Source organism: Blennius ocellaris (genome assembly GCF_963422515.1).
Source record: "Blennius ocellaris genome assembly, chromosome: 24".
In the NCBI taxonomy this organism is placed as follows: Eukaryota; Metazoa; Chordata; class Actinopteri; order Blenniiformes; family Blenniidae; genus Blennius; species Blennius ocellaris.
The window spans coordinates 3,746,153-3,767,289 of NC_137673.1; the positions used below are offsets into that span (position 1 = coordinate 3,746,153).

The 21,137-nt window shown below is 45.4% G+C and overlaps 2 protein-coding genes across 6 annotated transcripts; one reads left to right on the forward strand and one right to left on the reverse strand.

Annotated features, from left to right (window-relative positions):
• Nucleotides 1–5,994: 5,994 nt before the first annotated feature.
• Nucleotides 5,995–9,435, reverse strand: LOC308147708 (T-cell immunoreceptor with Ig and ITIM domains-like). 5 transcript variants are annotated; one of them, XM_080520017.1, is made up of 10 exons: nucleotides 9,371–9,435; nucleotides 9,153–9,190; nucleotides 8,468–8,787; nucleotides 8,375–8,397; nucleotides 7,801–7,909; nucleotides 7,354–7,432; nucleotides 6,953–7,276; nucleotides 6,670–6,793; nucleotides 6,527–6,563; nucleotides 5,995–6,452 (listed from the first exon to the last, which is right to left on the reverse strand). In XM_080520017.1, exons 2-6 carry the CDS (start codon nucleotides 9,185–9,187, stop codon nucleotides 7,356–7,358), a joined length of 564 nt encoding a protein of 187 aa, XP_080376143.1. In that variant the 5' UTR covers nucleotides 9,188–9,190; nucleotides 9,371–9,435; the 3' UTR covers nucleotides 5,995–6,452; nucleotides 6,527–6,563; nucleotides 6,670–6,793; nucleotides 6,953–7,276; nucleotides 7,354–7,355. The 5 variants fall into 5 exon arrangements, with proteins under 5 accessions (XP_080376143.1, XP_080376144.1, XP_080376146.1 ...); XM_080520018.1 differs by having other exon boundaries at nucleotides 7,354–7,523; XM_080520020.1 differs by lacking the exons at nucleotides 5,995–6,452; nucleotides 6,527–6,563; nucleotides 6,670–6,793; nucleotides 6,953–7,276 and having other exon boundaries at nucleotides 7,419–7,432; nucleotides 8,236–8,397.
• A 9,064-nt stretch (nucleotides 9,436–18,499) lies between these two features.
• gemin8 (gem (nuclear organelle) associated protein 8) lies at nucleotides 18,500–19,977 on the forward strand. The gene is made up of 4 exons (XM_080519850.1): nucleotides 18,500–18,560; nucleotides 18,654–18,692; nucleotides 19,260–19,557; nucleotides 19,642–19,977. The coding sequence occupies exons 2-4, from the start codon at nucleotides 18,690–18,692 to the stop codon at nucleotides 19,899–19,901; spliced, it is 561 nt and encodes a 186-aa protein (XP_080375976.1). The 5' UTR covers nucleotides 18,500–18,560; nucleotides 18,654–18,689; the 3' UTR covers nucleotides 19,902–19,977.
• Nucleotides 19,978–21,137: the final 1,160 nt, after the last annotated feature.

Here is a 21,137-nt window from a genome sequence, read left to right on the forward strand (position 1 = left end):
GCAGGTTTTTCCCGTGAAGGTGCCGTCAGGGTAGGTGTGGAACAGGCAGCGGTAGCAGCCCTCGTCCTGCTCCTCCACCTGCCGGAGCAGGATGGAGGAGTTGTGCAGGGACACGTCTTCGAACGCAACTTTCTCGGAAAAGTATGCGTTCACCCTCTGGCCGAAGAACTTGTTGGAGGACGCCAGGTCCGTCTCTCCCGCCTCGTTGAGCTTCTGCCAGGTGACCTGTCGCACGTCTTTGTGCTGCAGGAGGCGGCAGCAGAAATGAGCCTTTCCGCCGACGGCCGCCGTCACCGTCTGCTGGGTCTGGATCACATCTGGCCGACCTGCAGGACCACAAACACTCAACATTTCTAAACATGCATACACAAATACACGATCAAATCTCAGCATTTCCAGCCTGTGATCTCCTTTAAACATTACCCCTGTCCAACAGTACAAAGTGTTATTTACAAATAAAGCAAACTGTATAAAAAGTATTTGCTGGGAATTTTAAATTAGTCACTTGCATTCATTTTCTGCATACGGAGCTGATAAAGCTGTTTTTGTCGTCGGCTAAATTCAGAAATCAGATGCAAAAACTGACAACAGGGGAGATTTTAGCACAACTATTAGTTTCTACCTTCAAGATTTATCTTCAATTCAGCTTGTTTATTGTAGAATAAAACACGTGTTGCAGAAGATGAAGGCTTGAACCCCATTGAATATACCAATAAATCATGATCCATTTTTATGTGATCAAAGTAAAGGAACAAAGACTAAAGTGAAGGACAGAGACTTGGAAAATCAACCGAGTACAGAAAGTGATGCAAACACGTTGTTTCTATGCAGCTTTATAGGATCTCACATTACCACGTGTCATCATGTAAAAAAAAAAGCAGACATGTGATGAGACTCACCTTCAGAAAGAAGAATCAGCGCAGAGAAAACCAACAGCAGTCTCGTGTTTTCTGCCATTATTCGAATTATGCGCGCCCAATACAGCAGTGACTTTCACTTTCACTTCTCATTCCTGAAGGGGATTGGCCGTGACGTTTTCTTGTATCCTAAGTTGAATAAAAACAATAAGTAGATTGAAGAACTATATCCCTTTATTATTTGTTTCTTACATCTGCAACAATAAAAAGCTTGTTTTGATTTAATGAGTTTATCTTCTTAAAAAGTTCAAGATTACAACAAATATTAAATAAAAGTGGATTGAAGAAATACATCCCTGTATTGCGTGTTTAAGGGCTCCGTATATTTCACACCACAACCTTTTGAACAATTAAATAAAGTAAACTGCAATAAGGTACTGTTATGGTGGATGGCGTAAGGAAGAAGCAGGAGAGCATGGATTGACTGTTCCAATCTTTAGTCAGCATTCATTCCAACAGCATGGCAGATACTCTTACTTCCTATCTCTAAACTAGGTGAATCCACTCAGCTAACAACTTACACTGACACCCAGTGGAGAAGCAGTGAAAAAACATTTTCCCTAGTGAGGTAATGGAGAACACAACATTTCCCCTCTTTGTAAAAAAACAAATTCTTCTGGGGTAAATAATGAACTGCAGTAAACATGAAACGCAGTTATAACCAATAACATTTTCTGCATAACAAATAACTAAATCAAATCAAGCATTGTGAACAAAGTGAAGAATTTCTCAGATTTAAGCCAACACCAATATGAACGATTCTGTGGAATAAAACTTAAATCACATATACATTGCATTTTGTATCTTGTATTACAGAAAATAAAACAAAACGTGCTGGCAGTCTACCTTCTGAACCTACAGTTACTCAGTCACATAATCCTGCATCCAAGCAGGTTTCTTACGTGCTCGTGGTTGGGTAGGACAGGTTGGAGTGGAAGCATGTGGCTCAGGATTGTCCTGTAAGTCTGTATCAATACTGAAGCCAGGAGCTAGGTGGCAAGCATTCCACTTTCTACCATCCTCCAGGAGGTAGGTGCTTTGGCCCACTTTCTTCTTTATGCGTTGTGGGTTTCCAAACTTTCGGTGAGCCTTGGGTACATGGAAAGGCGTTTTCACACGCACACTATCCCCCTCCTTAAAAGAAGGAGTGCGCGCGCCTCGCCTATGGTCAGTGTATGACTTCATCTTGAGTTGATGACGCACCACCTTCTCTCGCACTCGCGCATCAGGAACAAACTCAGCATGTGAAGGTGGCAACACTGATAGTTTTGTGCGCATTCTACGGCCATGCAGGAGTTGAAAAGGTGAAACACCTGTAGCGGCATGCGGAGTGGCACGGTAAGTCATCAGGAAAACCGTTATGGCAGGTTTCCATGGCAAAAACTGTGAGATCGTCATTTGCACATTCTGTTTCAAAACTCTGTTGAAACGCTCGATAGCGCCATTTGCAGCAGGGTAGTACACAGAAACTCTATGGTGAGCTATGTCCCGTTCAGCAAGGAAAGTAGCAAAGTCAGCAGAGACGAACTGAGGACCATTATCTGTCACTATGGCCTCTGGGTTTCCTTGTCTGCTGAAAACAGTGGAGAGGAAGGACGTAACATCCTTGGTGGTGACTGTTGCAGAGAATCCAACCTCTGGCCACTTGCTGTAATAGTCGACAAGAGTGATGGCGTATCGACAGTTCCAGGCAGCGGTCTCGAATGGACCGACAATATCGATGGCCAGCTTTTGCCAAGGCCTCTCTGGGAGTTCCACCGGTTGAAGTGGGGCAGGACGAGGCATGGCAGTCTTGTCGTTAGACTGGCAGGGCTGGCATGTATGGATTGTCGAGTGAACTAGGCCATCCATCTTAGGCCACCAGTAGTACTCTCTCAGGCGTTGCTTTGTACGCACAACACCTTGGTGTGATTCATGTGCCAGGGCCACCAGAGCAGCACGCAATGAGACAGGTACAATCAGGCGTGTACCGCGAAGCACCAAAGAATCTTTCATGGACAATTCACTGCGTACCTTGAAGTATGGAGCGAGCTCTGGACTCAATGTTTTCCCTTGCCTTGGCCAGCCCCGTGTAATCTGCTGACGGAGTGCAGACATCTCTGTGCAGGAAGCAGCAGCCACTTCAAAATCAGTAATGGGCAGGGCGTCAAGAGCAGCAGTGATGTATGCAACCACTTCTGGCTCAGCATCCAGGGCAGGGTCGGCAGGTGCAGACATTGGGAGACGGGAGAGGCAGTCAGCAATGGCGTTGTCAGATCCAGGACGGTAGGCCACATCATAGTCAAAGGTCAGGAGCCGGGCAGACCAGCGTGCGACCCGCATTCCAGCACGGTTTATTCCTTTTGTGGTAAGCAGTGTGGTGAGAGCCTGATGATCAGTACGTAGTGTAAATCTACGGCCCCATAAGTATGTACGCCACTTTTCAACTGCCCAGACACATCCCAATGCTTCCTTTTCAACAGTGGAGTATTTGCGTTCCACAGTTGACAGTGTTCGGGAAGCAAATGCAACTGTGCGTTCTGTGCCGTCAGGATGAAGCTGGGTGAGCACAGCACCAAGACCGTAATCTGATGCGTCGGTGGACACCACCGATGGCAGGGATGGGTCGAAAAGTGACAGGGCTGTACTGTTCACCAGCAGCGATTTGACTCTCTCAAAGCTCTGCTGTGCCTCAGCTGTCCAAGAGAAGTCCGTATCCTTTCTGAGACATGCGCGCATCGGCTCTGACTCTGTCGCATAGTTAGGGAGAAACTTGGAGTACCATGACAGCAAGCCCAGAAAGGAGCGTAGAGTTGGGGCATCTGTAGGAGCAGGGGCATTAAGAACAGCTGCGACGTGTTCTTTTTCAGGCCTGATGCCCTCGGACGAAACGACATGACCCAAGAAGCGAAGACTCAACTGGTTGAAGCAGCACTTTTCTTCATTCAGGAGTAAACCTGCATCTTTCAGGCGCTGTAGGGCTGCCTGCAGGTGAGCATCGTGTTCTGTCTTGTTGCGTCCATATATGATGACGTCATCCAGGTAGTTTTGCACTCCAGGCAGGCCATCCAGAATGGTAGCCATCATCTTTTGAAATGCAGATGGTGCAGAGGAAAGGCCATAAGGCACTCGGCAGTAACGGAACAGACCTTCATGAGTAATGAAAGCGGTCAAGTCCCGACTTTCCTCATGTAGGGGCACTTGGTGATAGGCACTTGCAAGGTCGATCGTTGAAAACACTGCAGCTCCCCGCAGAGTGGACAGCAGCTCGTCTATGTGTGGGAGCGGATAGCAGTCGGCAATGACCGCTTTGTTTGGCTCCCGCAGATCGACACACATTCGAATGCCTCCTTTCTTCTTTCGTATAACAACTATGGGAGACACCCAAGGAGAAGCGTCACATCTTTCGATCACACCAGCAGCCAGGAGTTTGTTTATCTCGTCTGTGACAGCACCTCTAACAGACAGAGGCAATCGGCGCAGTTTTTGTTGTACCGGGGCAACAGATGCAGAAACCTTGACCCGGTGTACAAAGTTTTTGGCACATCCGATGAGAGGAGGGGAGGTGGACAGTTGCATGACAGAAGCACCTGAGGTTGAAGCACAAGGACGGGCAGGCACTACAGTTCCACCGACAATGTGAAGTTTCAGTGTCTTTAGAAGATCCATCCCCAGCAGGGGTGTACCATTCTCCACGACGAAGAAGACCGCCGGGGCGGTGATGTCATCTCTGGATACCATTGCTGAAAGGCATCCCAACACAGGTATCTGTGTCTTGGAGTATGTGACCAGTCGTACGATAGGCTGTGTCAATTTAGAGGCACTGAAGTGTTCTTTGAACACCCAGCTCGGCAGTATGGATACAGCGGACCCTGTGTCAACAACAAGGTTGATGGCATGAGCTGACGAATTCGCAGTTTTGATTTTTACGTTGCATAGGATTTTATCAGACGTGCTGGCTGGCCCTCGAATGTAAAGGACAGTCAGTTCAGGAACCTCCACTTCCTGTACTGATTGGGTGCGAGCAGATTGACACACTTTTGCAAAATGTCCTTTCTTGTGACAATTTTTGCACGTCACTTTGGAAGCAGGGCATGAGGGTGCATTTGCAAGATGATTGTCAGCTCCACATCTGAAACATTTACGGGAGGACTGGGCAGTACGGGTAGTACCTGTAGGCGTATACAGCTTCTTCTGGGACCGTGGTCTATGCTGTTTCTTTTGCACTGCCTGTACTGGTAATGTAGGCTTCTCTCCAGCCATACGCCTAGCCTGTTCAGCTGCAGACTCCATCTGTGTGGCAATCGTGATAGCCTTGTCCAGAGTGACTCAATAAGCTGATCACGTAGCATCTCATCATTTCTATCGCCGTATTCACATGATGTTGCGAGCTCTCGTAATGCAGCAACATATTGAAGAACAGTCTCACCTGGACCTTGGACTCGTCTTCTGAATGTGTTACGTTCCACCACCACATTCGTCATAGGTGTGAAATGAGCTTGTAAGGCAGCAACAGCAGAGTCGTATGTATCACCCGTATCTGGCAGTGAGTAAAAGATCCTCTGACCCTCTGTTCCGAGGCAGTGAAGCAGCACAGCTCTCTTCCTTGCAACCGGCCATGCATTCCCCGTCGCATTAATGACCAGGAGATAATTGTCGAACATCTTCATCCATGTCTTGAAGGGAATAGTAGGCACTCCAGGACAGGGCAAAAATTGAGTAGGACTGGGCACACCGGCAGCCATCGCCATAAAAGTAGCAAAAATTCTACTCTAGCAAAAAAATACTCATCTGTACTTGTAGTATTGCAGGTGGGTTACCTCGTCGCCAATTTGTTATGGTGGATGGCGTAAGGAAGAAGCAGGAGAGCATGGATTGACTGTTCCAATCTTTAGTCAGCATTCATTCCAACAGCATGGCAGATACTCTTACTTCCTATCTCTAAACTAGGTGAATCCACTCAGCTAACAACTTACACTGACACCCAGTGGAGAAGCAGTGAAATAACATTTTCCCTAGTGAGGTAATGGAGAACACAACAGGTACAATAAGACTAATTACAACATCTGTTAACAATCTTTACGATTCAATTCAACTTTATTTATATGGCGCCAAATACAACACAGTAAGACACCCACCGATTAAATCCACACGAGAAAGCAGAGCGACTGTGGAAAGGAAAAACTCCCTGGAACAGGAAGAAACCTTTGCAGAATCCAGTGCACGCAGTGTTCAAGCATTGTTTTTCATTCATTCATACCGATCCCCCCTGTAGTAGCACTGTGCCACCTCTAGGGGGGGCGCCCCCCCCACTTTGGGAATCACTACATCAAGGCAACATGGTATCTGAACAAAATTGTATCCATTTATTGATCTTTGTTATATTTCTGCAGATTAATATGTTTTACACATTTTTGAAAACACACTCACACCGATGTGTTTTCTCATGCGGTCTGAATTATTGGTGGCAATGTGGGAACGACGGAACCGGACCACCGAGTAAAGTCCAGCGTCTGTGGAGATGAAGGTGCTGTAAGGCTCCACATCTTTGTCGCCCTGAAAACAAGACGTGAAGAAATTCAGAAAAGTGCATGAGAGGAAGGTGGAGGGTGTGGATGTCAGACTCGTACCATGTCGGGAGAGTTTCTCAGCAGATCTGGTTGTTTCCTGTGTGAAGAACAAGTAAAAGAAGTCTGCTTTACTCGTGGCCACACTTGAGGCTTTATTATGGTGTGAAATAGACACATGACAGCAGATTCTATGAGAAATCTACCCGTGATGCAGTTTTGTGGAGACGAACACCAGCATCACTGAGGTGACAATTAGAAAAACAGCCACGGAAAGTGAAGCCCAGACGACGATTGTCGTCGTCAAACCTCCAACTTCTTCCTCTGAATCTTTGAAGAAAAAGAACAGAGCTTGATTACGTTGATGTACGAAGCTTTAAAACCTTCTGCGGTACTGGATTCAGTTTGACTTCATGGTTTTCGCTACCAAATATGGTCACTTAACCTGAGTGCTAATGAAGCTGTTGTACTGAAATAAAGCGTACAGACCTTCCACTGTGATGTTGAGATGGAGAACTTTTGTAGCTCCTGGGTATGAACACGAACAGGTGATGTTGTAGTTGTCAACTGCAGTCAAGTGATGGAGGAGGAGGAACACAGTCTGATTGTTTCCAGAGAGCGTGAAGCTGGAGTCACATCCCTGATCAAACCTGTATCCTTGCCCGTCGTACTGATAGACCAGAGAACAGAGTTCCACGCTGCTCCGCTCTCTCCTGATCTTACAGTCCAACAGAGTGATGACCTCCAGCGTGTTGCTGGTGTCACACACTGGAGTCGCTTCTCCTTTCTGCACGACTCTCTCCACACGGAAATCTGGAATCAGCGAGTTTCCATGGATGAACTCCAGATCTTCAGAGAGGAAAAACACACACAGGGCAGCTGTACATTACCTTCACTGTGGCAGAGCGTCAGGAGCAGAAGAAACCACAGCTTCAGCACGTCCATCTCTCTGCAGCTGCTGATATACGACTGAAAAAGAGACACTGACCCATTTCTTGTTACCTGAATACGACTTCTGGCGCCGACGAGCTGCGGTCAACTTGTGAAAGTGGGTCAGCGCCTGTGGTTTCAATGTGAAACAAGATAAAGACATTTCCACTTGTAGAACTCGTGTTCTCACTCGGCGTGGACTTTTAAAATAACATGATACAAGTTTACCACCCAAAAAAAATAAAAGGCTCAAAGTATTTTTCTTTTCGCCTGAGCTGAGCGACTTTCACACCTGCGACATTAATTTGTACCCTTAGAAATTAAATTTAGAAAATGTTCAAAAGGGCAGTAGAGATTGCGCACAACATGAGCTCAAATCCTCATAAATTGGATGCAAAAATATTTACCCCTTCTTCTGTAGACGCCTGAGGAGGATGAGTGCAGCGATGATGATGATGATGAAGAGCAGCAACAGAGCCGACAACAGGAGCCACAGCAACATGGTCTGGCTGGTTTCTACCAGGGAAAAGAGGAGAAGCTTCAAAACACTTTATCATAAAAATAAATATAAAGTTTCATTCTTGAGAAAAATGTAGATAAGAAAACATTTTCTATTGTCTTTACTCTGATGCTGTTAAGAAATGCCCTCTGATGGATGAATAAAGTTTTATTTTATTTCATCTGATCTCTTTCAGCTCTGGAGGATAAAAGTGCCAACATTGAATGTTTCAGAATCATTAAAAGTGTACTTTTATGCGTTTTTTAAAAGACATGTTTACAGGTTAATAAAGTGAATTTCCACCATTTTTCTAGTTTAATATTCAGAGTATTTACTGATCTACATGTCACGATGGTTGTATGATGTAAAACTCAGTCCAGAGTGTCCGGCTGGCTGACGGAGAGCGTCACGTTGGGAGCAGGTCGCCCTGTGGCCTGGCACTGCAGCACCCGGTGGGCCGCGGGGGGGTCGGGGAGGCTCACCTGGAGGAGCGGCTCGTGCAGCTCTGCAGAGAGACACCAGATGTTGGACAGATGTTGGACGGACGCGGGACGAACGCAGGAGCTCCGTCTCACCTTGCAGCTGCAGGCAGGTTTTTCCCGTGAAGGTGCCGTCAGGGTAGGTGTGGAACAGGCAGCGGTAGCAGCCCTCGTCCTGCTCCTCCACCTGCCGGAGCAGGATGGAGGAGTTGTGCAGGGACGGGTTGAACTTAACTTTCTGGGAAAAGTCTGCGTTCACCCGCTGGCCCAAGAACTTGTTGGAGGACGCCAGGTCCGTCTCTCCCGCCTCATTGAGCTTCTGCCAGGTGACCTGTCGCACGTCTTTGAGCAGATAAAAGCTCGTCCGCCGACGGCCGCCGTCACCGTCTGCTGGGTCTGGATCACATCTGGCCGACCTGCAGGACCACAAACACTCAACATTTCAATGCTGGCAAACTAATCTATTTTAAACAGTGCTCCTGTCCAACAGCACAATGTGTTATTTACAAATAAAGCAAACTGAAATACAACATAGAGTGGAAATTTTAAATCAGCCCTTTTCTGCATACAGTGCTGATAAAGCCGTTTTTGTCATATTTGTCAGATAAATGCAGAAATCAGATGCAAAAAACTGACGAGAGACATTTTAGCACAACTATTAGGTTGTTTATTTGTTGTTTTTTGCACAAACTAATAGTTTTCGAAATTGCATCGTTTCATCAACATTTCGGTAACAGTGTCTGACAGTGAAAGTGTGAAATATAATGCAAAAAATACATACTGCATGCCAGACGTTCCGTTAGGAAAGATATTCATATTCTAATAAAAGGAGAAAAAGCAAAGGAACGACTGAGATCTGGAAAATCAACCAGGAAGTAATGCCAACCTGTTTCTAAGATTATAAGAGAAGTTTCAAGCTTTAAAAAGTGGATTCCATCAAAGTTGGATCTTAAAATCTCACATCACGTGTAAAAGAAGCAGAGATGTGATGAAACTCACCTTCAGAAAGAAGAATCAGCGCAGAGAAAAACAAACAAGAGCTTCACGCTTTCCGCCATTATTAAGATTTTAACGAGTAACTTTCACTTTAGACAATCCTGAAGGGGGCAGTGAACGTGAGGGTTTTCTCGTATCCAAAAGAAGTTGAATTAAAAAAATATATATAAGTAGATTGAAGAAACATATCCTTGTATTACTTGTTTCTTACATCTGCAATAACAAAACAGCTTGGTGCAGTTTTAATTTAATACGTTTATCTGCTTAAAGAGTGCAAAGTCATAACAAATAAATATTTACTTGAATCATGTTGCTGCTCCAAAGCAGCTTAACTTTTCATATTTTCTCCTCTATTTCTCTTTTGTCAATACTTGAAGTGGTGATAATTAAAAAGAAGACGGATTAAGGGCCAAAAAAGGCCCAGTGTATTAACATATATATATATGTAACCCGTCTATTGCCTGCAAGCAGATAGAAATAGGGCCCTGAACTCGTTAGCATAAAAATAACAGAATAATATTAGTTTTGGATTTGAAAATTAAGAGTACCAGGAAACAATGTCAGCCGATGATAGTAAGTAGAGTTCAATGTTTTGTTTTTTCACCTTTCACCTCAAAACAATTCACAGCCAACAATATGACAAAGAAATCTTAGTAAAAGTTAACAAATGAAATACTACTTTATTACAACCAAAAAAAAATACATTTCAACAATAAACAAACAATCATGAAGCCTCGGCTAAGCCGGCACAAAAGGCTTTCAAATCAAAATAACCCGTCGCGGGCCAGTTAAGTGGGAGTTCGTGGGGAAAAATAAACTCAGTCTTGTTCTCCCAAACAAGTGGAATCAAATTCCATGAAATACCTTCTAGAGGTGGTGAGGTGAGTCGGTGGTACAAGTTGGAGCTGGGGGCAGGAGCAGGATGCAGGAGGTGGTGACGAGGGGCGGCTGGGGGCAGGAGCAGGATGCAGGAGGTGGTGACGAGGGGCGGCTGGGGGCAGGAGCAGGATGCAGGAGGTGGTGACGAGGGGCGGCTGGGGGCAGGAGCAGGATGCAGGAGGTGGTGACGAGGGGCGGCTGGGGGCAGGAGCAGGATGCAGGAGGTGGTGACGAGGGGCGGCTGGGGGCAGGAGCAGGATGCAGGAGGTGGTGACGAGGGGCGGCTGGGGTCCCACGTGGCCAGAGGAACTCAGAGCGCTATCTGGTGATGGCTGGTCGTCTTCGGAGGGAAAACAGTTCAGTTGCCGTTGATAGCTCGGACACACGCTGCGAGGAGTGGACGTCTATTCCACCACTGCTCACTTGGCTGATGGCAGTATATCTACAATGAAGTTCTGGGCTAAAACTTCAGCCGTAGTTCACTCACTCCACACTTTGCTTGGTCAGCAAAACTCTCTCCCTCTGGCTGCTGTGTCTCCTTCTCTGCTCTCTCTCAGGCTGATGCACCCAAACACTCTTCACACCTGTTTCCCTGCACACCTTCTGCTCACCTCAGCTTCCCTATTATCCAATGAGCAGCCATCAGGCTGCAGCCAGGCCCACAGCCATCTCTCCACCCAGAAATATCACATTTAAGAAATACACAACATGAAGTACACAAATAAACAGTTGAATAAACAAAATGAAATACATCAAACATTCAAATAAACTTTTACATGTTGTACCTTTTTTAACAAACCAAAATAAATGTATTTAAATTACCTTTTAATATATTTTAAACTATTTATCCCACTACCAGGGGCATATATTTATCAATGTTTTAATATGTATTCATATTTTCCACTGGGCTACATATATATTGTTGGGCTTTTCTATTTTCTGTTAATCGCACCAAGGAATGACTGTGTTGTATTTATATAAATAAACAAATAAATAAATAAAAGTTGAATTGAATTGAATATAAAAAAAAACACCAACCAAAATCCTTTTGTTGTTCTTTTTAATGTTAATTTAGCAATCTGCAGAATTTTGCAGCAGAAGACATGAGAAGAGCGTGCAAGCTGCACACGGGCTGTATCTGAACCCACTCACACTAACAAATACACAGGATTCCGTAAAAGGATAATAAATAAGTGCTGATTTAAAATAAATACATTAAGGCAACATGTTGATTCACATAAACAGTCTAAGCATTTCAGCGATTAAATATCTGCAGAAGAAAATGTGAATCGTAAAGTGCAAACTGCAATAAAAGTGAAAACTATAAACATACAGAAAACAGCATTCCAGCAACATTTAATGGCTCCCCGTCATTCCTGTGTGTGCACACCTTGCACACTAGATGGCGCCCGAGTGTCAGTCAGTCAGTCAGTTAAAGTGGCCTGTTGCCTTTTTTATCACGTGGATCAGTGAAGCACTGAGTTGTTAAAGCCAGTGTTTCCTATACATTCAATACGTCCTGCGTGTTTTAAACAAAGTGCTTCACTTGAAATGTGACGTGGTTTAGAAGCGACCAACATGAAGACATTGGACGTCTTCAGCTCATTTCTTCATGATTGCTAAAAGTTCCCAGAGAAGCACAAAGGCCGATCAAACAACAGCTTCGTTTCTTGTCCTCCATTCCCACCTGCAGGAATAAGAGAAAAGACATTTATCCCACGTGATAAACACCAAGACAGGGGATCACATGGTGTTAAAATAAACATCTAACCTCTTGCGTTTCACAGCGACGACAGCGGCAAGAACGAAGATACAGACCGAGACGACGACGACTATGACGGCGACCCACAGGACCCCGACATGAGAGGAACCTCGATCTGCAGAGAGAATAAACAAGTCTCATGAGAGCTGCTGCACAGAGGAGGAGTGTTGTCAACATGAAACTGAAGCACAGAAAGTGAAACCCAGACGAAGTAATAGCCATAAAGAAAGATAGTCCATTACAAGTAACAGTAATAAACTTAATGTAATCTATGTTTGACTCGTGTGTCACCGTTTCCCTCGTAATTCAGTAGATATTCTCTGTCACTTCGTCTGTGACTGTAACGTCTACGGTTTCATACTGAGTCATGAGTTTCTTGTTTATAAAGCCTCTCATAATCTCCACGGGACAGCTGACGCCCGCAAAGCAGAAGTGAAAGAAAAAAAAAAATCCCGGGAATTTCTGAGCTGTGAGTAAGTGAGATGTCTGGAGGCACAGATAAAGACCTGAAGGGGGAAAAAAATACATTAAAAAAACAGCTCGGGGAAGTAAGGTGGAGGGAGCATCATGGCTTGATGCTGCTTCACTGTCACCTTTCAGGGTTAAATTGAGATTAGAGTATCTGACAGCACATCATGAAAGTAAATCTACACTATAAGAGAGTACCTTTGATTAACGGCAACATGTGAACAGGAGTATTTAAAGGAGGGCGATTGAATGGAGACAATGTGACACCTGTTAAGATGTAGGACATTTACTGTCAATACACCTGAATTTGACCACGACAACAACAACATAAAGAAGGCATCCCTTCATGAATCTACCTGACCAGGTGAGGAAATACCTCCAACAGATCAATCAACACGGCGGATCGTCATGGCGACCGTACCTCCCTCCTGCTCGTTCCGCAGTAACACCACGGGGATCCTCTCCGTCCTCTGGCTCGGCCTCCCGCGGTTCAGCACGCAGTCCACGTGTCCGTCCCAGGGGGCGCTGAGCTTCAGCGTGACGCTGCTGCTGCTGGTGAAGGTGCCGTCAGCGTTGCTCGCCGTCCGCGTCTGCCCGGGAGGGGTGTAGGACTCTCCCGGGGGGAGCTCCCATTCCACGGTGGGAGCGGGTTTACCTGTGGCGGCGCAGCGGACGACCGCCTCGCCGTCCGGCGCCAGGATCTGCACGCTGGCGTTGGCCCACGAGATGCCCTGCACCGTGAGGCAGGTCCGCCTCCCCCGGGAGCCGTCGGGGAAGGCGTTGAAGGAGCAGACGTAGCAGCCCTCGTCCCGCCACGTCACGTCCCTCACGGCGATGGCCGTGGAGCTGAGCGTGGCCTCGGTGAGCGCCACCTTCCCCCGGTACGGCTCGTTCACCTGCTGCCCGAAGCGCGGGCTGAAGGTCGCCAGGTTCTCCACCGACTGGTCGGACGAGAGCCTCTGCCAGGTGACCTGACGCACATCTGGGGAGGGGAGCCAGCGAGAGACACGCTGAAGGTAACGGGTACGAACTGCTGCTGGGGGGGGGGGCTCTCTTCTGCCCCGTTGCCATGGCTACGTAGCCTCACTCCTGTCACGGTGTCTACTGGGACTAAAACAAACTCCAGACAAGGAGCTTCACACCCCTGAAGCACAACAGATACCGAGTTCATAACTTAAAGTCTAGAAATTTCCTGTATTATCTAGTAATTCCAACATAAATCTACTTTGTCCCGGCTCTTCACCTGTGGCGTCGGCCGAGGCACAGCGGTAATAAGCAGTCCCTCCGTACACGGCCGTCGTATTCCCAGAACTGCTGATCTGTGAGCTGGAGGCTGGATCAAATAACAGCGACGCGTCAGGAAGGGACAGGGTGGTGGGGAAAATAACCATTTCTCACAGTTTTAGATCAAACCAGCACATTTATGATATAAATACACATTCCACAGCAAAATAAATGTAAAGTACAGAAGCAAGGTGTGTGTGTCTTACCTTTAAAGAGCCAGCATATGGTGATGAGGAGGAGCAGCATCATGTCGAGTGTCTCCCAGGCTGCTGCTTCACTTTCAGTTCACTCCAATGACACGACTTTATATCAGCTGGAGAACTGAATCACTTTTGGTTTTACTTGTCTGGTAGTGATTGAGCTTCCTGCTCATTGACAATGATTATGTTTACGGTTAGTGAGAAGTGTCACACCCAGGTCTAAAGAAGTTCCAGTTGATACTCAAGTCTTTCTGTAAATATCTCATGTGAACTCCCAAAAGAAGCAGAAGCCAGGTCATTTATTTATTTGTTTCCTGTTTTTTTTTTAATTTCCATTCAACAATTTCTAAATTTAAATTATGTTTAGACAGCAAAATACATACATCTTTTTTTAATTTCATTTATTTATTGTGTTTCTACATTTCTCTTTGAAATTGAAAAAAATCTATATTTTTATTCCCATTTTTTTCATTCACTTGTGTCTTAAAAAACATTACTTTTATTTAATACTTTTCACTTAATACTAAAAAGAAAATGGAATTAATTGGGATTAAACACACACTTGATAATAAAACATTTTGATTGAATTTGACAGTTTTTCAGTGATGCACATTTCACTAGTAATTTTCTTTAATTGTTAATTCAAAATAAATATGAACGCCTTCCTCTGCCCACTAATGATAATAAGTCGCAGATATTAGTCTTCTGATGTCGTCATTCACATTGAACCACATTGACTTGTTCGGTGACTCAACAGCATGAGACGAATGTTTTGTTATTGTCAGCTCAGAAATTCTGTAAAACTAAGGCCAGATGAAAACATGTTTGAACGTGAATCTGTTCGCCACTGCACGTGTTTATAATCGGTCAACAACATGTTGAGGAAGAGCCTGAGCCCGAGGGAAGCACCCGAGTTCTGTGTCTCATTATCAAAACGAGCCTCATCATCAAGTCTGCAATGTCGTTGTCTGGAGGTTAATTGCAGGAAAGTACCTGTTACATCGGGTTACATCAGAAGCCGTTCCAGTTATTCGTCGCTGCTACAAACACAACCCAGCTTCTCCTCCACCTTCAAACAGGAGTTTAATAACAGCGTTTAATGAACCGACAGAGAGAAGTGATGACGTAACATCACATATCTGCTCCAACATGTGATCAGAGGCTGATTTGCTGACTCGTGAACATGACTCATGGAGTTTCTCACCTCTGAACCCGGCCTGCCCAAAACGACCATTACTGTAACAAAGTTTTTCCCCTGAAGCGAATGAAGGTCATTTTGACAAATGTCAGAAATTTTTTAACCTCATACTTCCTCAACAATTTGAGCTCTGAGCAGGGGAACACCAGAGTGAGTGAACAAAAGACTTAGGTTTCCTGGTTGTTTACATAATTTTATTTTTAAGAGGTTGTAACAGTTAAAACAATAGTAATGTGAAATGTTAAGACAGTCTGCTGTTTGTAGAAGAGCGAAGCGGGTTAAAAAAGGCGACGTGGCGTCAGTGAATTCGCTTCATCTTTGGCATAAAGAGGCGTCTACTGATGTAAAGTAGGAACTGAGAGGAACTTTCTGACGTGAACTGAGAAACTGAGTGTAAAACGAAGGCCTCATTGTCAGTCGTCAATATAAAAGCATTATATTACAATATTACAATACTGTACCTCATGAAGTGTCAAGTGTGTCTCATTTTTGTCTCATTGCTTCCAACAGATTTGAATTTTGAAAAAAATAGATTGTGGATTATTAATTATATATGATCTTTTTATATTACATGACTTGTTTGTCCGTGTTTCATGTCCACATAACAACAGTGTTAGATTTCCCCACTGCAACATTACCCCCTGGTGGCCACAGAGGGAACTACAACAACACGAAACGCAGAATCTTAAACGCTTCTAATTGAATAAATGAAGTGATTCGATCATCTCTTGAAAATAAGTTGGTCTCTTTTCTATATTTTATCCGTCTACCTTTATTATTGCTCTGATTGATCTTTGTTAAAATTGTACAGTTGAAAACCTCTTTGAAAATACACACACATACACACACACACATGCACACGCACAGAGATGTGTGTTTTCTCACGCGGTCATGTCTGAATTATTGACGTTATTATGAGAGAGGGGGATCTGGGCCAAGGAGTAAAGTCCAGCGTCTTGGGGGATGAAGGTGCTGTAAGGCTCCACGTCTTCATCGCCCTGAAAACAAGACGTGAAGAAATTCAGAAAGGTGCATGAGAGGAAGGTGGAGGGTGTGGATGTCAGACTCGTACCATGTCGGGAGAGTTTCTCAGCAGATCTGGCTGTTTCCTGTGTGAAGAACAAGTAAAAGAAGTCTGCTTTACTTGTGGCCACACTTGAGGCTTTGCTATGGTGTGAAATAGGAAATGAAAGTTCAAAAGAAGACGCAGCACATCTTGTTTTGTGGGAGAATAATGATGCCCGACAGCAGATTCTGTGAGAAGATGGTTAAACGTGTGTGGTTAGTTAAATCTACCCGTGATGCAGTTTTGTGGAGACGAACACCAGCATCACTGAGGTGACAATTAGAAAAACAGCCACGGAAAGTGAAGCCCAGACGACGATTGTCGTCGTCAAACCTCCAACTTCTTCCTCTGAATCTTTGAAGAAAAAGAACAGAGCTTGATTACGTTGATGTACGAAGCTTTAAAACCTTCTGCGGTACTGGATTCAGTTTGACTTCATGGTTCTCGCTACCAAATATGGTCACTTAACCTGAGTGCTAATGAAGCTGTTGTACTGAAATAAAGCGTACCGACCTTCCACTGTGATGTTGAGATGGAGAACTTTTGCAGCTCCTTGGTATGTACACGAACAGGTGATGTTGTAGTTGTCAGCTGCAGTCAAGTGATGGAGGAGGAGGAACACAGTCTGATTGTTTCCAGTGAGCGTGAAGCTGGAGTCACATCCCTGATCAAACCTGTATCCTTGCCCGTCGTACTGATAGACCAGAGAACAGAGTTCCACGCTGCTCCGCTCTCTCCTGATCTTACAGTACAACAGAGTGATGACCTCCAGCGTGTTGCTGGTGTCACACACTGGAGTCGCTTCTCCTTTCTGCACGACTCTCTCCACACGGAAATCTGGAATCAGCGAGTTTCCATGGATGAACTCCAGATCTTCAGAGAGGAAAAACACACACAGGGCAGCTGTACATTACCTTCACTGTGGCAGAGCGTCAGAAGCAGAAGAAACCACAGCTTCAGCACGTCCATCTCTCTGCAGCTGCTGATATACGACTGAAAAAGAGACACTGACCCACTTCTTGTTACCTGAATACGACTTCTGGCGCCGACGAGCTGCGGTCAACTTGTGAAAGTGCCTGTGGTTTCAATGTGAAACAAGATAAAGACATTTCCACTTGTAGAACTCGTGTTCTCACTCGGCGTGGACTTTTAAAATAACAACATGATACAAGTTTACCACCAAAAAAAAATAAAAGGCTCAAAGTATTTTTCTTTTCGCCTCGGCATGAGAAAAGCTGAGCGACTTTCACACCTGCGACATTAATTTGTACCCTAAGAAATTAAATTTAGAAAATGTTCAAAAGGGCAGTAAAGATTGCGCACAACATGAGCTTAAATCCTCATAAATTAGAGGCAGAACTGAAAAAGTGAGAATAAAAAGGATTAATTGTAATTTGAGGGAACATTTCTGTCTTTTTGCATTTTTGCTTCAATGAACTCAAACCAGAGGAAATGATTGTTGGCAAAAGTGACCAAAGCTGCTCTCGGCTATTATTTAAAAATCTTATTTAAATAAATGAAAGAAGGTCTCACTTTTACCCTCCAGGCTGCACATCCGCATTTAAATATCAAGCTACAAAATAGAACAAAGGTGAAAGTCTCAATCATGAGTGATCTGCCAGCAGAGGGAGAAGTGAACCCAATTATGTGACCTACATTTATTCACACCCAGAAGAGCGTGTGTCATTACCTCTTTTATCATTGCGTTTTAAATCACATTTTCATCATCTGCTTGCCACTTCCACATATTTGCAGGCATAAAATTAAGATGCTGATGTACTTCACGAGAGCTTTGTGGATGGCATTGATGAAAAACACTAAAATATCTCATAAATGGGAGAAATAACGAGGGAGAAATCCTGGATTAACGCGAAATCTTAACGTTTTTAAGGAGGCATGTTTGCCTTTTTTTGCGTTTCCTCTAAAAGCTTTGAAGCCCGAAGCCAAAACATGACCCAGTTAGACGGTCTGACATGTCTCACAACACTCAAGTCTTCTGTTCCGACGCTCAAATCTGCAAAGACAATACAAATATCCCCACATTGTCTTGTCATTTAGTCAAGAAATTCAGATTTTTCCCTGAGTGTAATGACTGAGATGTGTGCGTTAGAGTCATACCGGAGCAGAAACACTGTAGATATAATCACAGAAGAGGATTTAATGTGTAAATATGAAGCGCAGCCTCACATTGTAGTTCACGCGGCGGTGCAGTGACAGCGAGGGGCCGCTGGGTGTCGCCACCCGTGCAGTCTGACGAATCAGGCTCAAAGCATGCTGGGAACATGTCCATGTGAGGAAGAAGCACGGAGAGCAGCAAAACATCCCAGATCTGACAGGTAGAAGCGCCTCAACGAGACAAGTTCCTACGTTTTCCCACGCGTTCGCGAGACGTTGTGGCCGCCACGTGCTGATTTTGTTGTTGATTGCAGGTTTTAACCAGCTGAGAGCTGCGCGAGACTACAGTCATGGTAAGAAGATATCATCTGTTTCATGCTGTTAAATAGCGACATTTACCCCAAACACAGTAACCGCAAATACAAAATGTCTTGTTATTATGTAGTTATTATGTATCAGCAATGTTAAAGTCCATAAAAGTGTCTGGTTCATTGTACTAGTTCTCCCTCCGCCTGTCGAGGTATCAATGCGCTGCGCATGCGTACTGACATTATAAACAATATGAAATGTTATTTTCTCATTCTACTGAAGTTTCTTGCATTATAACTTAATTCCAAGAATTTTAATTGAAATCTATGACATTAAAAATTAAGACTGAATCAAATCCAGTTGTGAAATGAGCAGTTTGGTGGAATAATGTGTCAAATTTAACATTTTTATTGAATATTGTACTCAATTTTTAACACATCTGACATGGATATGTTTAGTTTTTTCCTCATTCAATCATTCGTAAAAAAAAAAAAGAATAATTCCAGTTTCAACTCACTTTTCTGAATATAGTGTGACGAATAGTTTACACCTTCTTTTGTTATTGTGCCATTTAAAAAGTGTGAAACTGACCATGAAAACGTTGTGATCAGGAGGACGGAAGCGCAGTGATGTCCTGGTTTTCCGACCCCATGTACACCCGCTACTGGCAGCACTACCAGCAGGCCATGGCCTGGTACCAGAGGCACAGGCGGGCCTACAGCAAGGCCTGGGAGGCCGCCTACGGCCCCCAGCAACCCCGGTACCCCCGGGAGCAACGCTACGCCGACTGGCAGGAGGACGAGGGGAGCAGCTCAGACAGCGAGATCGAGTGCGACGTGAGCAACATGGAGATCAGCGAGGAGCTGCGGCAGTACTTCGCCCAGACCGAGAGACACAGGGAGGAGCTGAGTGAGTGAACAAAAGCAGCCATGAGTCTTTAAAACCAATAAAACTTGCCTGCAGGTTCAGCGTGGATCTACTTTCTGCTTGCAGAGAAGCAGCAGCAGCTGCAGGACGAGGAGCAGGGCGGCTACGTCCCGGCCGACCAGGACCTGCACCGCGCCTCCTGGCGGAGCAGCGTGGCCCCGCCTAACGAGCGGCCCGGCGAGCGCCGCGCCGCCGAGATGAAGAAGCTGTACGGCGAGGACGCGTCGAAGATCCTGGCCATGGAGGCGGCCATGCAGCTCACCTTCGAGCGGAACTGCGACCTGAAGGGGCCCAAGTACTGGCCTGTGATCCCGCTGAAGCTCTGACCAGGAGGCACGACCGGCGACGCTCCGTCACGTCCCAGCTGCTGACGGAGAAGCGACAGTTCGGGTCAAACGAGCATCACAGGGAGGGGGGGGGGGGGGGGGGGGGAAGTTGCATTAATGAGTTTCTGCTCAGTCGGACACAAATGTCACTGACCTGTCAGCTGCTGCTCCACATGCAAACCTTTGGGGGAGTGATGCGTTCAAGGACTGTGGGTTGTTTTGGGTTTTTTTCTTCCACATGCACCGAACTGAAAACCTCGGTCAAACTGATGTTCTGCAGAGCAGCAAGTGTCACATTGGAGCCGCTTCATGCTGCCCGTCAACTCAGTTTAAGCAGAGCGAGGCGGCACGTCCTCCTCTCTTATGTTTGCAGCCCAGGACCGAAAGATGTGGGTTTTTTTTTTAATCAAATAAGTGTGTAATAAAGTGTTTGAGGCCACGCTGTGTGACGACTGATTCCAACAACTCTGGGAATGCAAATCGTTTCCATTTGCATGAAATGTGGGTCAAACACAGTTATCCTGTTGTGTTACAAGCCTCTGTTGATATTTCAGGCGTAATATTCAATTTCAAGGGGATATTCCTTCTCCAGATTTCAACAGGCACACAAGAGAATTGCAGTTTGCTAATTCTCACTGGTTCTAATGGAGAGGTGTAGCAGTTCGCCGTCTTGCCACACATTACAAAAATCCCCGGTTTAAGTCCTTGATCCTCCTCCTCCATGCCGCACCTCCTTCCTTCCTGCCTGTGAGCACCATCAAGGCCACTTCACAACCCCCCCAGGACCTGCGGGACAATGGGTAGGACACCTGCACCTTTCTTTGTTTCCTTCGTTACGTTGAGAGAAAGTTTGGAATTGTTCAGCGAAGGTTTTGCTCGCGACGCACCGCCGAGAGTCGTCGGCTCGTATTTTGCCGCTAATCACCTTAAAGGCTCACGCGAGTAAAACCCGCTCAGTCTGGTCACTTTAACCGTTTCAACCCGATTTGCCTCCCGTCCTTCTGTCAGCGCGTCGTCTCTCCTCTCGGCACTTTCACAACAGCGCCCTTCATGAAGCGCCGGGTGATTCCCTGGGAAGCGCAGAGAAAATTGAAACCGTTGCGTTTGTCCACGCTGCACATCAGTGACCGATTCCTTCATGACACGTCTTAATTATTACAACATAAACTCCCTTCCCGCCGTCGGCCCCACGTCAGCTGCTCATGTGAGACTTGATTGGATTATGGCGGAGTGATC

Bases quoted from the DNA above. Each gene is read 5' to 3' on its own strand.
- LOC308147708 (XM_080520017.1), bottom strand. From the start codon at position 9,187: ATGAATATCTTTCCTAACGGAACGTCTGGCATGCA. The intron at 8,788-9,152 runs GTATGTATTTTT...GTGGTCCTGCAG, and splicing joins AACGGAACGTCTGGCATGCA to GTCGGCCAGATGTGATCCAG. The intron at 7,433-7,800 runs GTAAATATTTTT...TCTCTTTTTCAG, and splicing joins AGGCGTCTACAGAAGAAGGG to TCGTATATCAGCAGCTGCAG.
- gemin8 (XM_080519850.1), top strand. The intron at 19,558-19,641 runs GTGAGTGAACAA...TTCTGCTTGCAG, and splicing joins GAGACACAGGGAGGAGCTGA to AGAAGCAGCAGCAGCTGCAG.